The 19047-nt window shown below is 40.5% G+C and overlaps 1 protein-coding gene across 1 annotated transcript in view; it reads right to left on the bottom strand.

Moving 5' to 3' along the window:
- Positions 1–16201, bottom strand: part of LOC134076280 (zinc finger protein 160-like) — a 36666-nt gene extending 20465 nt beyond the window's left edge. The window contains exons 1-3 of the mRNA XM_062531272.1: positions 16049–16201; positions 7134–7654; positions 656–2253 (exon numbers count right to left, since the gene is read on the bottom strand). Coding sequence (XP_062387256.1) covers positions 656–2253; positions 7134–7654; positions 16049–16179 — 2250 coding nt within the window. The 5' untranslated portion in view covers positions 16180–16201. The remainder of the gene's footprint in view (positions 1–655; positions 2254–7133; positions 7655–16048) is intronic.
- Positions 16202–19047: the final 2846 nt, after the last annotated feature.

Here is a 19047-nt window from a genome sequence, read left to right as displayed (position 1 = left end):
AAAGAATTCTGAACGGCACCAGTTCAACACCAGGTTCATTTTCGGTGAAAAATCGCCTTTAGAGGCTGCGCAGTGCTAGTCATAGCATGTCATGTGATGTCATGTGATGTCGCAATGTTAAGTCTATGGGGACATTTTGAATAGTTCTTAATTCATAGTTCAAAAAGTCACATAAGTAAGACCTACGCAGCGCAGATTGAATGAAGTTTCTATGTTAAACGGTTGAAGCTGAATTAGACGCACAAAATCCGTCAGAAGAATAAGAGGAAAAACTCTGATAACAGTAGAGTGCACTCTAAAAACAAGTTAGTGTGTCAGTGAGTGCTGTTTTTATTCAGTCAGGTTTCAGTTCTACTCAATTGTTATAATTAACACACCAAGTGCAAAATACGCAATATTGCTTTTTTAGTTCCCATGCATACAGGCATATTCCATGAAAACGTGATATCTCCATTTCTAGAAAACAAAGAGCGATTTTGATAAACACTAGCCACTGTTTAGCTTAGTATTTCTCAAGAACATAACCACAAAGAAATAAACGGGTTGTACCCACTAAAACCTTAAAGTCTCACCTTTCAAATGAGCTATCGTATGAGTTCATAGCTCTAACATAGAATATACTGTAGCTGTACAAAAATCGTCAACAATGATCTACATTCCTGGCACTCTGGGACAAAGCTTCCAAAAACAGCGTGCCATTCACTGTGTTAATGAGGCTAGTTGGAAGTTGTTGATATGTCACTGTAGTGTGTACTAGCATGTGCTTTTTGAGTCTATAGTTGGTGGCACAAGCTTTACCACATTGGGTACATTGACGAGTTTTATCTCCAGTATGTATTAGCATGTGCTTTTTGAGACTCTGGTTGGTGGTAAAAGTTTCTCCACACTGGGTACATTGATTAGTTTTATCTCCAGTGTGTATTAGCTTGTGGTTTTTAAGACTTGAACTTTGTGAAAAAGCTTTTCCACACTTCGCACATTTATAAGGCTTCTCTCCAGTATGTATGCGCATGTGGCTTTTAAGATATGAGCTGGCGGTAAAAGCTTTTTCACACTGGATACATTGATGAGTTTTATCTTCAGAGTGTACTACCATGTGCTTTTTAAGAGTTGAACTTTGTGAAAAAGCTTTTCCACACTTCGCACATACGTAAGGCTTCTCTCCAGTATGTATGCGCATGTGCTTCTTAAGAGCGTAGTTGGTGGTAAAAGCTTTTCCACATTGGGTACATTGATGAGTTTTATCTCCAGTGTGTTCTCGCATGTGGGTTGTAAGACTTGAACGCACTGAAAAAGCTTTTCCACACTGGGTGCATTCATGAGGCTTCTCTCCAGTGTGTATGAATATGTGGCGTCGAAGAGTTGAGAGCTGTCTAAAAGCTTTTCCACACTGAGAACATTTATGAGGCTTTTCTCTATTGTGAATCAAAATATGTTTCTTAAGAGAGAAACTTAATGAGAAAGATTTTCCACATAAGACACATCTATGTGGCTTCTCTCCAGTATGTGTTTGCATGTGTTTTTTAAGAGTTGAGGGGAGTCTAAACACTTTTCCACATTGGGCACATTGATGTGGTTTCTCTTCAGTGTGAGTCAAACTATGGCTTTTAAGAGTGGCCTTTTGTCCAAAAGCTTTTCCACACTGGGCACATTGATGAGGCTTTTCTCCAGTGTGTGAACGTATGTGGGATTTCAGATCTGTGGGACATCTAAATGCTTTTCCACAATAGACACATTTATGTGCCCTTTTAACACTTCTCTGCCTTTTATCAACACCAGGACAGTTTGTTTGCTGATGTTTCTCTTGTGGCTTCTCTCCAGTATGTGTAAGCATGTGGTTTTTAAGAGTTGAGAGCTGTGTAAACACTTTTCCACATTCGGCACATTTATGTGGTTTCTCTCCAGTGTGAGTCCAAATATGCCTTGTAAGAGTGCGCATAAGTGCAAAAGCTTTTCCACACTGGGCACATTGATGAGGCTTTTCTCCAGTGTGTGAAAATATGTGGCGTTTCAGATCTGACGGTCTTGTCCATGCTTTTCCACAGTAGACACATTGATGTGGCCTTTTGCCAGTTCTCTGCCTTTGATCAACACCAAGCAAGTGTGTTTGCTGGTGTTCCTCGAGTTCAGAAAGTGTGGTGAAGCTCTTCCTGCACACGGTGCAGTGGTGCAGCCTTCCTTGCAGCTGCAGGTTGAGTCCATCATTCTGTCCATGGATCTGCTGTTTCATTGCATATGAGTGGTCTGATACACCTGGAAGAGTAACCATAGAAATGTAGAATGAACAGTTGCCATAGAGACTTAGAATGATACAGATGTTCACATACAGTATGTTCAGCATTCAGCAGTTATATATTGATGAGATAAAAATGTAACAAATATTAAACTGGGTATAAATACTAGTTATAACACATCACTAGACACCAATAGATACATTTAGCACTGCAACACCAGGGCCCAGTTGTTCAAAAGTGATCTAATCTGATTTTGGTCATCTGATTGTTTGAAAATGGGTTATTCAAAGTGAAAAAAAAAACTACCAAGTAATCCAGTTTCTTGGTTCTGATGTTCTGATTGGAAACAATTTGATGTGATTATAGCCTGGCTAGCGCCTAACACTCCTAAAATGAGACGTGGTCTGGAAACCAGACTTTAATTTTCTTGTATTTGAAAAAATGCCTAGATCCGTTCATTGGGTGCCACGGATGTATATCAAATACGTCTGTGCATAGCTCATCATGGTCTTGCTTTCCACCCTGTTCTGTGATTGGTCCCCTATCTCAGGCAAAAATTAGGGCGGTAGTTTCCAGACAACCTTGCAGCGTGAATGAAATCACCGCGCAAGGCAGGATGGGAACACCCAGGGCTAATGCGAATAAATAATATATATTTAGAGTAATTGATTAACTGTAACAGTAACAGGATAAAGTATATTCTAAAACGGATAGTTCCGGTCCTTGATTATGATTGGCTGAATCGCGTTCGATGCCGTTGTATATAGGACGACGTTGTATATAACACTGTGCCTTTGTTTCATGAAATCTTGCTAGATCGATGTGGTAACCGTTTTAGAAAAGCAATAAGCCACTCGAGTCTGTGCGTGATACTGTATAATCGAACAGCTAAGGGGCGTTGTTAGGCACGACGCGAAGCGGAGCTTATAACGCATGGCCCCTCGGGGCTTATTGCTTAAATTAATAGTTAGTATTCATTTTTTTCCAATGTCTTCTGATGTATGGGTCACACATGCATACATTTCTTGTTGCACATTCATTTTTAAATTCATATCAAGGAGGGAAAATCAAGACAAAATAACGTCAAAACTTGTTTTGGACAATTTTTTTGTATTTAGTATGTCATTTGTAGTTTTAAATGGGAAACAATGTATTAAATTCGTAAATAGGGTTTGGTATGAAACAAAAACATATCCTTTAACGTTGTTTCAAGTTTGTGGTATTTGGTATGATATTTGGAAGTAGTGCTGTGCGATATGGCCAAAAAGTTATTTCCCGATATATGCAATTCTATATCCCGATAACGATATATATCCCGATATAGTATTTCTACTTAAAATGATATATTTATATCCACACATTAATGTTTTTCTTATCTTTTCTCCCATTATTTATTAAACATTTTGTTGTGGTTGTGTGTACAGTAGGTGTAATTGAGTGCCTGTCACTCTAAGAAATACGTGAGAGTACTTAGCTTACAGTCTCATTGTTTTAGGCTAGTGAATAAAAGTAGTTGCACATAGCGCGTGTTTTCTATATCATTATATTAAATAAATGTTCAAAAATGTAACAAGTCGAAGACAATCTTTTTGGGATCACAGAACTTCTAAGAGATTGCATAGCCTATTTCTAAATGACGTTAAACCCAATAGTAAGCCTAAATGATCTAAATCCCATAGCCTAGATAGGTTAGCAACACACATTTCAGAGATGCAAGTGAGCAAATCACCTTGATATTAGCCTATTATTGTGTGTTACAATAGCATCACTTAAACTAGCAGCCATGTCTCGCTGTTAATAGCACTGCTGCGCATACGAGTGTGTGTGAGGGGAAAAAAGACGCACAGCCACAGGCTAGCTTTAAGGGGAGACCTGCCTTGCGCGCACCACACGTTAGACTTCTTCAGAAGAACACAGTCATTCTTATATTTTTTGGGCTTTTGTGCCTTTAATTTTGACAGGACAGTAGAGAGAGACAGGAAGCGAATGGGTGAGAGAGTCGGGGTGGGATCCGGAAAGGACCAGGGGGCGGGAATCGAACCCGGGTCGCCGGCGTGCGGTGCAGGTGCCCCAGCCAGTTGCGCCACGGCTGGGGCCAGAACACAGTCATTCTTACCAGTATTGTAAAGTAGGCTAACATTAAGTGTTGTGACATTTTTCATTTCAGGGTATCAGTGTTGTAGTACTCGAGTCCAGGACTCGGAGTCTTTAGCTAAATTTAGAGACTCGTGACTTGGACTTGAGCACTGAATGACTCGAACTTGGACTCGGACTCGTACATTTAGACTATCCGGACTCCGAAATTGAGACAAAGACTCAACTTTTTTTATGTCATTAGGCTATAACTGTAATATGTCATTAGCAGCCACATAGTCTGTCCTGCGACATTGCGGTGCGCAAATAATTATTACCTCCGCCAGGGAGGTTACATTTGCATCGGGGTTTGTTTGTCTGTTTGCCTGTATGTCTGAAATGACCCAAGGCATTACGATTCCATTTAGTGTACAGTGGTTGCGCAATACCAATATGCTTTTAGACAACTCTTAGCCATAACTCGGACTCGACTTGACCAATGAGGACTCAACTTCAATCAATAGTGACTCGACTCTGACTTGACTCGGATCAGTAGTGGACTCGACTCGGACTTGACTCGGATTTTTTTTTTAATTACTTGGACTTGACTCGGACTTGAACACTGGAGACTCGAACCTGGACTCGGACTCGATTCATAGTGACTTGACTACAACACTGCAGGGTATTGCAATACTTTAGTAGTATCGCTGCACCGTGCAACACTAGCCAACTTCAAAAAAAGTTTAATTTGTTTACTATTAGCTGAATTCATTTGCCTGGCCACCCATACCGAGTCAGAAAATTAAGTTTACGTTGCCCGCTGCGAGAAGCGGCAACGCACCTGCAGTTAAATTATCTGAGAAGTCACAGCCACACGTAAAAATTACGACATAAATGGTAGAGGACTGTATTGTACGTTAAGACATTTTTCTGTCGTACAATGATATATACCGTAGTATCGCACAGCACTATTTGGAAGACACTTGTCTAAAACATTTTTTTTTTGTTTTGCTGCTTTTTAAACAGCTACATGAGCAGACGACTCTAAGCTAAACAAATATATTTCTTATCTAAACGTGGCGCTTTGTTGACTGTATGATCATTCATTATGTATCTTCTGCATGTGAACAGTCAATGTAATGGGCCTACACAGTGCTGCCACTGACCTCAGTGTAACAGCGCCCTCTAGAGTAAAAAATGTGGCCCAACACGTTGGTCTGATTAACTCTGTAGCCGTTAACTGACTGAACGCCGCCTCATCCGCGGCTAGGTTTAACCGGCCATTCCCCGGCTAGGTCAGTGAGGACAAGAGGCGCGATATTCCAAAGCCGCCTCGGTGTAGGCGTAAACATGTAAGAACTGGGTGTGAATTTGAACAGTGACGTACAACAACATAGGCGTCGAAGTCTCGTGACACTACTGTCATTCTCAAAACAGCGGTGCAGCTCTCTGTCAAGTTCTCTGCTCCTCCGTTTGATATTTCTAGATCTTCTGACTAAGTTTACTCTACTTATCCAAACTGACGACATCACCACTGTCACTAGATATAAAGCAAACATTGATTTTCACTCGGTGCTATTCACTGACCGTAAAAAAGTGTCATTAGTAGCCTATGCAGTATGCACCTGTTCTATACAGTCTGGTATGCACTGTTGTTTGTGGCTAGCTAGACGTGCTAGCTCGATGTGACACAATATTGTAGCGCGGCTCGGATATGCTTGTGCTACGTTCATGCAAGGGGGGGAAATGTAGCCTACGGCTAAGATGGTTAAGCAGCCTGTTGTCATAAGATAGTTGACGGTTACGCATTATATAGGTGTACTAGACTAGTCAGCTGATGTGTTGTGGGATAAGGGGTTTATGTTACGGGATGCCACCCATGTTGTGGGATATAGCCACGGGGATCTTAAACAGGCCACTTCCATGTAATGTCATTCCTCATATTCATCTGGTAATAAACATTTCCTAACAGAGTAATTCTTGCCTCGTCACAATATCAACTCTCCACTCATTCCGCTTGGACTGTGCATTATACCTTTCACTGCCTCAGGTCTGCCAGGTTCCAAACGGTCTTCCTAACAGCAGTTACAATCAGTATTTTTGTGATAACAACAAAACAGCTCTGCAAAGTTTAAACCAACGATGCTAATCGCGACTAGCGATTAGCCATTTAAAATGCAGAGCCTACCCTCATAAGGAGACCTCTCCAATTCAGAAAAATGCATTAAACTAAAATTGGACAACGTTGTTATGTTTCTTAAACCTTAGGGTGGGTATGATATAGGCCAAGCCTACATGCTTTAACGAAATACGTTGTCAATGGTTATTTGAGCAAGCTAGCCAAGGTCTAGCTAATTTATCCTGGCTGTAGATAAAGCAGGATAGGCTATGTTTTCCCAATATGTTAGCCATTAATAAATAAATGCTGAGATGTTTGGCGATTTAATTGACATTTGAAAGAACAGTGTGCTAGATGGAGCACAAGGACCAGTGTTAATATGTGAACAGTATGATGATGATCTGACAGCTGTGCTCAGCATACAGTCAGTCAGCTGTTTGCTGATTTTAAGTCTTTCAGCAGTGTGTGCACAACTCTCGTTGTTGACAGCTCCGCCCATGTCTCAGCTAGCCGCCGCATAGCCGCCTCGCGTGCTCACTGCAGTCGCCCCGGGAATATGTGTACCCTCAGGGGAGGACAATTGGCAGCGTAAATCACCTCGGCGATTAGCCGGCTATCAGTGAGTACAATCGGGACTAGCCGGCTAAAAGCCCGTGCATCGCCGGCTATCTGTGCAGTCAGTAAACGGCTTGTGTGAGAGGACTTACTTTCCAGCAGACAGCCGGGCTCGTCATGCTGCTCTTCTTCCTCTTCTTCTTCTTCTTCCTCATCCTCCTCTTCTTCTTCTTCTTCTTCCTCCTCTTCATTCACTTCTTCATCTTCTTCAATCTTCACTTCAATCTCCGCTGCTGTCTCTTGTGTTTCATTGTAACTAATGTTGAACTCATCTTCTTCTTCTTCTTCTCCTTCTTCTTCCTCAATCTTCACTTCAATCTCCGCTGCTGTCTGTTGTGTTTCATTGTAACTAACGTTGAACTCCTCCTCCTCTTCTTCTTCAATCTTCACCTCAATCTCTGCTGCTGTCTGTTGTGTTTCATTGTAACTTAAGTTGGACTCTGGGACTCTGGGACATGAAATCATGTGATCATATTCCTCCTCTTTTATATCTTCTACTGTCACCATCGCTCTCAGGTCAACCTGATGTGTCTCAGCACAGCCAGAACTAACTGGAAGTCCGAGGTCCATGTTGCTAGCAGAACACAGATGATCCCGTCCAGTTTTCAATGACCTGTAGTGAGAGAAACAAAAAAAAAAAGTTATACGTCCGGTTTCTTTTTCCTTTAAAAATAAATAAATAAATAAACTAATAGAAAATGTTTCAAACCCCTGTAGGGCAACAAAAATGGACACAAAATATATTTGACTAGCCCCTAAATATTTTCAATTCAATATATTGAATTGAATAATAAATATAATTAAAAATATATGATAATATATTGAATAATATATAATATAATAAATATTTCCATCTCAAAGCCCATTTCTACTCTAAAGTTTTTTTGTTTTTTTTATCAGTTAAAGGAATACGCCACCCAAAAATGAAATTAAGCCAGTCTTGGTCACCCCCAGAGTTAGAACAGTGAAAAAAACCCGGTTAAAATCCGTCCGGGCATTGTCCTGCTTTGGGAGCTTTAGCTTAGCACAGTTGCTGTAAATGAAGGGTGTCAGTTAGCACGTCCTCTAAAAAAGTGACCGAGACATCTAATTTTTTTCCTAAATATATCTTGGGAGACCTGTGTTCAGAACAAGTACAAATCATACTGCAAAATCGAACGAGGCTATTACCTGGGCAGATATTTACTTGGAACTATATTCAGCCTCATCACAGGTGAAGCACCGCTAGTCTCATGTAGCACTTGAAAACTCCTAACTTCGACTGGAACTTCACGGAATGGGATTCAAGTGCTGCTGCATGAGAACCTTGTGCCTATCTAGCAGTGCTTCGCCTGTGATGAGGCCGAATATAGTTCCAAGTAAATATCTGCCTAGATAATAGCTTCGTTTGATTTTGCATTATGATGTGTACTCGTTTTTAACACATGGCTCCCAAGATATATTTAGAAAAAAATTTAGATGTCTCGGTCACTTTTTTTGAAGGACGTGCTAACTGACACCCTTCATTTACAGCAACTGTGCTAAGCTAAAGCTACAAACGCTGCTCCCAAAGCAGGACAATGCCCGGGCGGATTTTAACCGGGTTTTTTTCACTGTTCTAACTCTGGGGGTGACCGAGACTGGCTTAATTTCATTTTTGGGTGGCGTATTCCTTTAAAACTTTCTTTTGTCCTTTGCCTTTTGATTTCACTTAGTTGATTTCACTGCTGGAAGTGATTATTTCCAGACCCACTTCCAATCTCAGCTGAAAATGGTTAAGGCAGGAGCGCATTCCCCGAAAGCATCGTAAGCCTAAGATGGTCGTAGAGTCCCTCTTACAAACGTCTTAAGATTTGCTGACTGTTTCCCGAAACCATCGTAACTTAAGAGTGTCGTGGAAACACTCAGGCCATCCTTAAAAATATCTTTCTTTGCAGTAACAGCCCCCCCAAAAAATAATTGGGTCGGTAGGTAGGCAAATATTTTTTTTTTTCAAGATTCAAGGTAAAAAAAAAAAGTACATTTTTGGTCACGGCGATTTTGTTGGTATGAATTTAAAAACATTTGCATGTTATATATATATATATATATATATATGTACATACACACACACACACGACACACACTACTATATTGCCAAAAGTATTGTGTCACCGGCCTTGACCCCCATATGAACTTCAGTCACATCCTATTCTTAATCCATAGGGTTTAATATGACGTTGGTCCAGTCTTTGCAGCTATAACAGCTTCAACTCTTCTAGGAAGGCTTTCCACAAGGTATATGCATGACTGTGTACCCGTGCACCAAGCAAGGTCCATACAGACATGGATGACAGAGTTTGGTGTGGAAGAACTTGACTGGCCTGCACCTGACCTCAACCCAATAGAACACCGTTGGGATGAATTAAAGGGGACTGAGAGCCAGTCTCCTTGTCCAACATCAGTGTGTGACTTCACAAATGCGCTTCTGAAAGAATGGTCAAAAATGCCAATAAACACTCCTAAACCTTGGAAAGCCTTCCCAGAAGAGTCAAAGCTCTTATACTGTAGCTGCAAAAGGTGGACCAATGTCATATTAAGCCCTATGGATTAAGAATAGGATGTGACTGAAGTTCATATGGGGGTCAAGGCAGGTGACCCAATACTTTTGGCAATATAGTAATATTTCTGAACGTGACTTAACAAAAATCAGCATACTTTATAGAGGGTGCATTAACCGTATGTTATCTGCACACCTATGACTAGATCCAATTTGTTGTAACAACACACAAACACTCTTGCTTAAATTCTTGCTTTATAATGATCTTTACCTTTTGAATTATTCTTTGACTATATTGCCCTTCTCTGCTCTTATTTGTTACTATTTGCTTTGAGTCTAAAGCACATTGAATGACCTGTGTATAAAATGTGCTATTCAAATAAACTTGACTTGACTAAAATGTAGGCTATAGCTTTAAATATGCTGTAGCCTACTGTCAGAGAAGTAAACAAAAAATATATCATATGAAAATATATTATGAAAAAAATAATATGTTCATTTCAATGATTTTACTGGTAACTAGATTGGTTTACTTGCATCCACCGCTACGACGTGTCAATGCAACCTACAAATCAGAGACATTACGTTGCTTTCTTTTCTCCACCAGTAGCTAGTTCTTAACCACTTGAAGAATAGCTGTCCTTGCTAGCCTGTAGTAGAACGATCCCTTAACGGGTCACTTAAATGTTTCAATCCAAAAGAAACCACTTAATGCTGGCACGTCCTCAATTTTTTGAGTTTCTTCCACCAAAACCTTAAGGTCTCATTTAAGTCTGTTGACACGGTCACCGTTACACGAATGGGGAGAAGGGATGGGTCCGAAAAAATATCTGGACATAACTTCGTGCCAAGTCATCTAAATGTTCAAGTGTTTAATGTGTTTTCAGGTGGATAATAGTGCCCGAACTAGTATAAGTTTTGACGTTGACCGCGAACATTTCTTGGCTACAGCCACAGCTATTACTGTAGGCAACAGTCAAGCGCGAACCACTGGCAGTGAATGAGACTGTAGCGCATGACAAACATAAAGCGCCACAGGTTTTTATTTGGAAGAAAGAACGCAGCCTACGTTTGTATGTAGGCAATTTGTATTCACAATACTTAAGAAAATATAATATTATTGTATTGCATTTGTATTGGGTGTTTGAAGAAAAACAGGCCTAATTAAAAAAAAAAAAAAAAAATCGGTCGGTCTTAACGCAATTTGCAACCGGCAAGTCGGTCGGACTAGAGAGGGAAAAAAACAAATATTTGGTCGGCCCTATATTGACAGGGTCGGTCGGGTTACGGCAAACAAGAATATTTTTAAGGATGGCCTCATAGATCTACAAGTTCTCGTTACTGGCTAAGAGCGTCTTAACGCATATGCCTCAGTGAAGTCAACAGCAAGATAGAAAGGGTAGCCTAGAAATCTAGACGCCCCTACCGGCAGCAAATGTAATTTGGCTGGCGGGGCAGTCTAGCAACGCTCCGTAGAGCTAAGGAGCTGAGAAATGGAAAATAAAAGCGGGCCAATCACAGCGTGTATAGAGTCAGTGGGTGGGCTTAACATAATGGTGACTGACATGCGACCAGAAGCGACGGTAACGCATCCTGTTATTTGAAAACAAGAAGATGATTCGTTTAGCGTTATCCTATTGCGTGGAGGGGGAAGGTTACGCATCCTGCTACTTGAAAACAAGAAGATGATTCGTTTAAGCGTTATCCTATTGCAGGGAGGGAATTTGAAACACAACTGTTTATTCCACCCCTCCGATTGAGCCCTGTCTATGGTGAGTGTCCAGACCCTACATCTTGATGTGGGTCTGGCTCGTCAGGCTATATAAAGGGGTCATTCCACCTCAATTCAACAAATGCCTTCTGCTTGACCATCTCAGATTTCCAAAATTTTACCACCTAAAGAGTAACCATTTAAACTAACTTAGCCAAAATATTAGATTGGTATACCTAATACATCCAGAGAAAGACATTTTTGAACATGGTACCCCCCTTCTGATTTTTGGCACATTGGTGCCCTCATCTAAATCTGCAAAGTTCAGATGTCATTATCTCAAAAAGTTTTCAAGCTAAAGACTTCAAATTTTCTGTGAATAATGATTGCTACCTATAGATTCCACATATTCAATCGTAGGTCGTATGTGTTGATACAGACTGTGTTTCAATCTTGTAAAATCAGAAGAAAAAATGCAGATTTTTTTCAAACCCCCACATTGGGTGCCTCATAACACAATTTATAAACAAAATTAGAGATGCACCGATCGATCGGCCGCCGATTGGAATCGGCCGATTTTCACGTGACCGGCCACGACCGGCGACCGGCCGGTCAGTCTAAGGACATGCCGATTTTATGCCGGTCAAATGCACTCGCACGTACTTGTAACAACATCACACTCACACAGCTGAGTTTGCAAAGTTTGATGAAGCTAGGCCAACAGTCAGGGCTGGATAAAGCGCTAATACTGAGTTTTTCTATGCAGAGAACGCTGTGCTTTGCCATATTGCGTGGAATTTACTATACTAAGCGGTCACTTCAGGTTACAGCGCTCATCAAAGCCCGCCCTTGCCGCTAATTGCGTGCCCACAGCTGAACCACAAACTCTATCAATAAGCAGCGACATAGCCTTTACTCAACTTAAGGCGAGACACGGCAGGAATAAACATAGTTTTGCTTCGGTTTGCCAACTTATCATGTATTCTTTCACACTACTTCAACAACTAAGTCCGATTTACACATTTAGAGGTTTATTTCATTATCTTTTGTCTGATCACGCCTGTATATTTCTTCTAAATTCGCCAAACGTTAGCATTCTAACGTGTCATAAACTACCGCGACCGTGATACAAAACATATCATGCGTGGTGTCGTTGAAAAGCTGTGTTTCTCCTGCATGACGTTATACCATCCAAATATGGACACTTCCTTAGTATCCGCAAGCAATCGCGAAAGTTCAAAGAAGAGTGTAGACTGAGAATGTATGTCATTTGCTGTGTTTCAAGGCTTCTCAAAATTAGTTTTTTTTTTGTTGTCATTTTCCAACATCTCAGCCTATGTAGCACTAACTTCAGTTATCAGTATTCTGAAGATATTTACAGTTGGATATTGCATATGGATGTGAGAAGAAAAGAAATAGTGTTCCTAGTGCATTTCTACATGTGTGAAATGAATGTCCCACACTGGGATTACTGCAGCTGAAGAAGACTTGAAGAAGAATCTGTCTATTCACATTTTTCTACCAACCATTGATAAGTTGATTACATGTTGTATTAAAGAAAATATAGGCTAGAAAATAACTCTTTGTTTGTGCTGTAAAGTGGTTAGAAGAAATTAAATCGGAATCGGCTAAAATCGGTATCGGCCGGTCAAACTCGATGAAAAATCAGAAATCGGAATCGGCCAAAAAATTGCAATCGGTGCATCTCTAAACAAAATGTTTGGCAAATGGTTATGTCTCTCTACAGAAGTGTTTAAGCTGTCTTTGAAAAAGTAATTAAGATGTGTCTATATTGCTTTTTTGTTGGAAGTATTGTAACACAAAACTGAAAAATAATCAATTTGGATGATATTGTATCTCCCCATTACAGAGGTATGACAAGCTATACCAATGAATTGAACACATCTCCAGAAAGAGTATGAAATGGGCTTTCAGACTGTGATTATGGTATTATGGCTGTGGTTATTGAAATGTTATTTTTGAAATATTGGTCTACTATAACAACAAATTGCTGATATCACTAAATAGTGACATTTAGTGGCACTAACTCATTGGCTGCCAGCCATTTTCAGTGCAGAGCGCTCCATACTGCCAGACGTTTTACAGCATTTTCTAAGATCCACCGAACAGTGAGTTTTATGACTATGTAAACACACAAGCTACCAAATGAAAGACTCGTGCAGCCCATCTGTTAGAAAGCGAGGCCAGGGTAACCAGTTGTTAGACCCATTGATTCAGAATGCGTGCGCTGTCTGTTAGAATTTATGACAAATCCTTGCACATGGATATGCAGAAGTGTAACAGAAGGTAGAGTGCATGATACAGTTATGTTTTAAAGTCTGAATGAAGGTAACCAGTTGTTTTGGAAGGTTAGGATAAACGGTGCTTCATGATCTACTGAGTGAAGACAAAGTCATATCAAAGGGATGATGTGAGCATAGATAGCACAATCGAGAACGAGTCGGACTTGTGCGTAATTAGTTTTGCTAAGGAGGGTTCGAATCCAGCACGACACAAATTCATGCAGCTTGACTACTTTTAAAAAACTATTTTCCCGCTGGAATATGTTATAGTAATATAGTGCTCAAATGTTGAAATTATGAAACGAGACGTTGCCAGAAAAGTCTGTCATTATCTTTGTGCCTTTGTGTAGGCTATCTTTTATTAGGCCTATGAGATAAAAACAGAGAAAGGAACACGTGGTTTTAGTCTGTGCCGCGTCAAAATCTAAGTCTAGGCTATATGATACAGTAACCTATTCAAGCCTACACATTTCCTCATTTTCTTACTCGACCTCTTTCTTCAAACGTCTGCGTGACACCTCGAAACGTTATCGCAGGCAGCACACCATGCTCTCACAAGTGGGTTAACAAAAAACTGGCACTATTTAGCCGAAGAAGCCTAATAGGCTATGTTATATCTTCCAACAAACATAAAAATGGGTCAACAATCTAATGTTAAATAATAACAATGATGTATGCCTGTGTGTGGTATATAGCCTACTTGGGATGCTTACATGCAGATGGCAATGGTTTTCTTTTTTCGTATTATGTTAATTAATGTATAGATCGGAAGTTCAGACGGTGCATAGCTGTGACGTGCAGTCACCTGACATCACCACCAAATTAGGGGATATTTCAGAACTTTTATCGTGGACAGCTCCCCTTAAGAGCATCTTAAGAGCAGTGCACGCACGTTCACGCTAATAGCATGTTCGGGAAACAGTCGGCAAAACCAAACGATCGATCTTAAGATGAATCGTAGAAAACCCTCGTAAGAGTGTCTATCCATCGTTATCGGGAAACGCACCCCAGGTCAACACAGTTTTTATTGAGGTGTGACATGCAAAGGCCAGTAACATGTTTATGAATATGTAGCGAATCTGTGGACTTCGCCGTCGGTTGCTGTTGATAGTATAGGCTACATGACAGCTGGGCAGCCTCGGAAACAGCTCCGAAACCACTAGGTGGAAAAACCAGGGGTGCGTTTCCCGAAAGCATCGTAAGCCTACGATGATCGTAAAGTCCCTCTTACGACCGTCTTAAGGTTTGCCGACTGTTTCCCGAAACCATCGTAACTTAAGAGCATCGTGAAAACACTCGTAGATCTACGAGTGTTCCAGAGTTCTCGTTGCTGACTAAGAGCGTCGTAACGCTATGCCTCAGTGGAGTCACCAGCAGGATATGCAGGGGGATTACAACTAAGATTATAATGATCCAATTTACGTTACCATTCTTTATTGTGCTCACTTGTGATGATTCAGATTTTAGCATGCAAAATAGCATTCATTCAATGGACATAATGATGTTATCAAAACCGGACAAAAATAGCCTACAAACAAGGAAACGAGACGTCGCCAGAAAAGTTTGCCATTATCTTTTTGTGTAGCCTTTTTTTTTTTATGTTTTATTAGGCTTATGAGGTAAAAACAGAGAAAGGAATATGTGGCTATAGTCTGTGCTGCGTCAAAATCTAAGCCTAGGCTATGTTATTTAAGCCTACACATTTCCTCATTTTCTTATCAACCTCTTTATTCAAACGTGACACCTCGAAACATTATTGCACAGGCAGCACACCGTGCTCTCACAAGTAGGTTAGCAAAGAACTGGCATGAACGATGTAGGAGTAAGCTAGCCGAAGCCTAATAGGCCTATGTTACATATCCTATCTAACAAACATAAAAACAGGGCAACAATCTGATGTTAAATAATAAAAAGTATGTATGCCTGTGTGTGGTATATGGCCTAGGTTACTTGGAATGCTTACATGTAGATGTCAAAGGTTTTCTATTCTCGTATTGATGTGAATTAATGTAGGCCTATAGATCCGAAGTTCAGACGGTAGGCTTAGCTGTGACGTGCAGTCACCTGACATCACCATCAATCAAATTAGGGGATATTTCAGAACTTTTCTCGTGGACAGCTACCTTAAGAGCATCGTAAGATCAGTGCACGCGCGTTCACGCTACGAGCATGTTCGGGAAACAGTCGGCAAATCCTAACGATCGATCTTAAGATGAATCGTAGAAAACCCTCGGGAAACGCACCCCAGAAGGCACTCAACACCGGCCCGACAGTCAGTGGGTCAAGTTCTTGCTCTCTGGGGGGTAGGCTATAGTTCAACGCCCGGTGGGGGCATCTCAACATTTTGGGGGCATTCTCACAAACTCATATAGCCTACTACCAATTGCCTTAACCCAAAACTTTCGGGAGAAACTGCTGATCTCTAACGAGTCTGGCTAACTAGCTTTCGGCTATTGTTTTTGACAACACACTTACCTTCTTTGGGCAAATCCCCAGCAGTGTAAACTTTGGTCTGCTGAATTGTTTTTTTGTGTCTGAGTAGACATGGACGCGTGTTTGAAACAAAAAATATCTTGAACGTTCGTCCTCCCGGTGTTGGGCTGCATGCGTACAGTCCTTCTGTCTACATTGGCTTCTTCTTCTGCTTGTTCCTGTCTATATTTTATGATATTTTACTGAGTAGTGTGAAACTAGCGACAGTAAAGAAAAATCCAATATGGCCGCCATTCGCTAATCTTTCAAAATAAAAGTCAGAACATATTCATTGCTTTTTCAATTCATGAGGACGAAAATTATTAATTTAAAACTGTATTGCGTTACCAAAGGAAGGTAAAGTTAGAAAATAATTAAATAAGACATTTAAATCGAAAATACACCTTAGAATGTTACTTAGAATGTATTTTTGAATGTGCCTTATCTACCTTATTGCCTAGTGTTAAATTAAAACTGTGAAGCTGATAAAACTATAACGTTGTGCTTATTTAAAAGGTGGGTTTATAACATGCACTATAATATTGCAGATATCTATAGGCTACCAATTCTGCCTTTGTGGGTACCAGGCCAAACTAAGTGTGTAGTGAGTCACATAATGGCCTGCCATTGACACACACTGTTGAACTTCAAATTGTGTGGCTGTGAAAACAATAAGTTGTGCATATATAAAAGGGGGGTGTAATGGAATCCTTAGAAGGTCTACTTTCAGAAAATATATAGATGTTTATACCGAATTCGCCTTTGTGGGTACCAGACCATACTAAGCGTGTACCGAGTCACATACTAAGCGTTACTTTGACACACAGCTGTTGAACTTCAATTTGTGTGGCTGTGAAAACAATAAGTTGTGCATATATGAAAGGGGGGTGAAATGGAATCCTTAGAAGGTCTACTTTCAAAAAATATATAGTTGTTTATACCGAATTCGCCTTTGTGGGTACCAGGCCATACCAAAGGTGTACCGAGTCACATAATAGGCCTGCCATTGACACACAGCTGTTGAACTTCAAATTGTGTGGCTGTGAAAACAATAAGTTGTGCATATGTAAAAGGGGGGTGAAATGGAATCCTTAGAAGGTCTACTTTCAGAAAATATATAGTTGTTTATACCGAATTCGCCTTTGTGGGTACCAGGCCATACCAAAGGTGTACCGAGTCACATAATAGGCCTGCCATTGACACACATCTGTTGAACTTCAAATTGTGTGGCTGTGAAAACAATAAGTTGTGCATAGGTAAAAGGGGGGTGAAATGGAATCCTTAGAAGGTCTACTTTCAGAAAATATATAGTTGTTTATACCGAATTCGCCTTTGTGGGTACCAGGCCATACCAAAGGTGTACCGAGTCACATACTAAGCGTTACTTTGACACACAGCTGTTGAACTTGAAATTGTGTGGCTGTGAAAACAATAAGTTGTGCATATGTAAAAGGGGGGTGAAATGGAATCCTTAGAAGGTCTACTTTCAGAAAATATATAGTTGTTTATACCGAATTCGCCTTTGTGGGTACCAGGCCATACCAAAGGTGTACCGAGTCACATAATAGGCCTGCCATTGACACACAGCTGTTGAACTTCAAATTGTGTGGCTGTGAAAACAATAAGTTGTGCATAGGTAAAAGGGGGGTGAAATGGAATCCTTAGAAGGTCTACTTTCAGAAAATATATAGTTGTTTATACCGAATTCGCCTTTGTGGGTACCAGGCCATACCAAAGGTGTACCGAGTCACATAATAGGCCTGCCATTGACACACAGCTGTTGAACTTGAAATTGTGTGGCTGTGAAAACAATAAGTTGTGCATATGTAAAAGGGGGGTGAAATGGAATCCTTAGAAGGTCTACTTTCAGAAAATATATAGTTGTTTATACCGAATTCGCCTTTGTGGGTACCAGGCCATACCAAAGGTGTACCGAGTCACATAATAGGCCTGCCATTGACACACAGCTGTTGAACTTCAAATTGTGTGGCTGTGAAAACAATAAGTTGTGCATAGGTAAAAGGGGGGTGAAATGGAATCCTTAGAAGGTCTACTTTCAGAAAATATATAGATGTTTATACCGAATTCGCCTTTGTGGGTACCAGACCATACTAAGCGTGTACCGAGTCACATACTAAGCGTTACTTTGACTAACAGCTGCTGAACTTCAAATTGTGTGGCTGTGAAAACAATAAGTTGTGCATATGTAAAAGGGGGGTGAAATGGAATCCTTAGAAGGTCTACTTTCAGAAAATATATAGTTGTTTATACCGAATTCGCCTTTGTGGGTACCAGGCCATACCAAAGGTGTACCGAGTCACATAATAGGCCTGCCATTGACACACATCTGTTGAACTTCAAATTGTGTGGCTGTGAAAACAATAAGTTGTGCATAGGTAAAAGGGGGGTGAAATGGAATCCTTAGAAGGTCTACTTTCAGAAAATATATAGTTGTTTATACCGAATTCGCCTTTGTGGGTACCAGGCCATACCAAAGGTGTACCGAGTCACATACTAAGCGTTACTTTGACACACAGCTGTTGAACTTGAAATTGTGTGGCTGTGAAAACAATAAGTTGTGCATATGTAAAAGGGGGGTGAAATGGAATCCTTAGAAGGTCTACTTTCAGAAAATATATAGTTGTTTATACCGAATTCGCCTTTGTGGGTACCAGGCCATACCAAAGGTGTACCGAGTCACATAATAGGCCTGCCATTGACACACAGCTGTTGAACTTCAAATTGTGTGGCTGTGAAAACAATAAGTTGTGCATAGGTAAAAGGGGGGTGAAATGGAATCCTTAGAAGGTCTACTTTCAGAAAATATATAGTTGTTTATACCGAATTCGCCTTTGTGGGTACCAGGCCATACCAAAGGTGTACCGAGTCACATACTAAGCGTTACTTTGACACACAGCTGTTGAACTTGAAATTGTGTGGCTGTGAAAACAATAAGTTGTGCATATGTAAAAGGGGGGTGAAATGGAATCCTTAGAAGGTCT

The sequence above is a fragment of the Sardina pilchardus genome, chromosome 1, assembly GCF_963854185.1.
Source record: "Sardina pilchardus chromosome 1, fSarPil1.1, whole genome shotgun sequence".
In the NCBI taxonomy this organism is placed as follows: domain Eukaryota; kingdom Metazoa; phylum Chordata; class Actinopteri; order Clupeiformes; family Clupeidae; genus Sardina; species Sardina pilchardus.
Note: the sequence above shows the minus strand (reverse complement) of the source record. Positions and strands in the feature narration are given on the sequence as shown.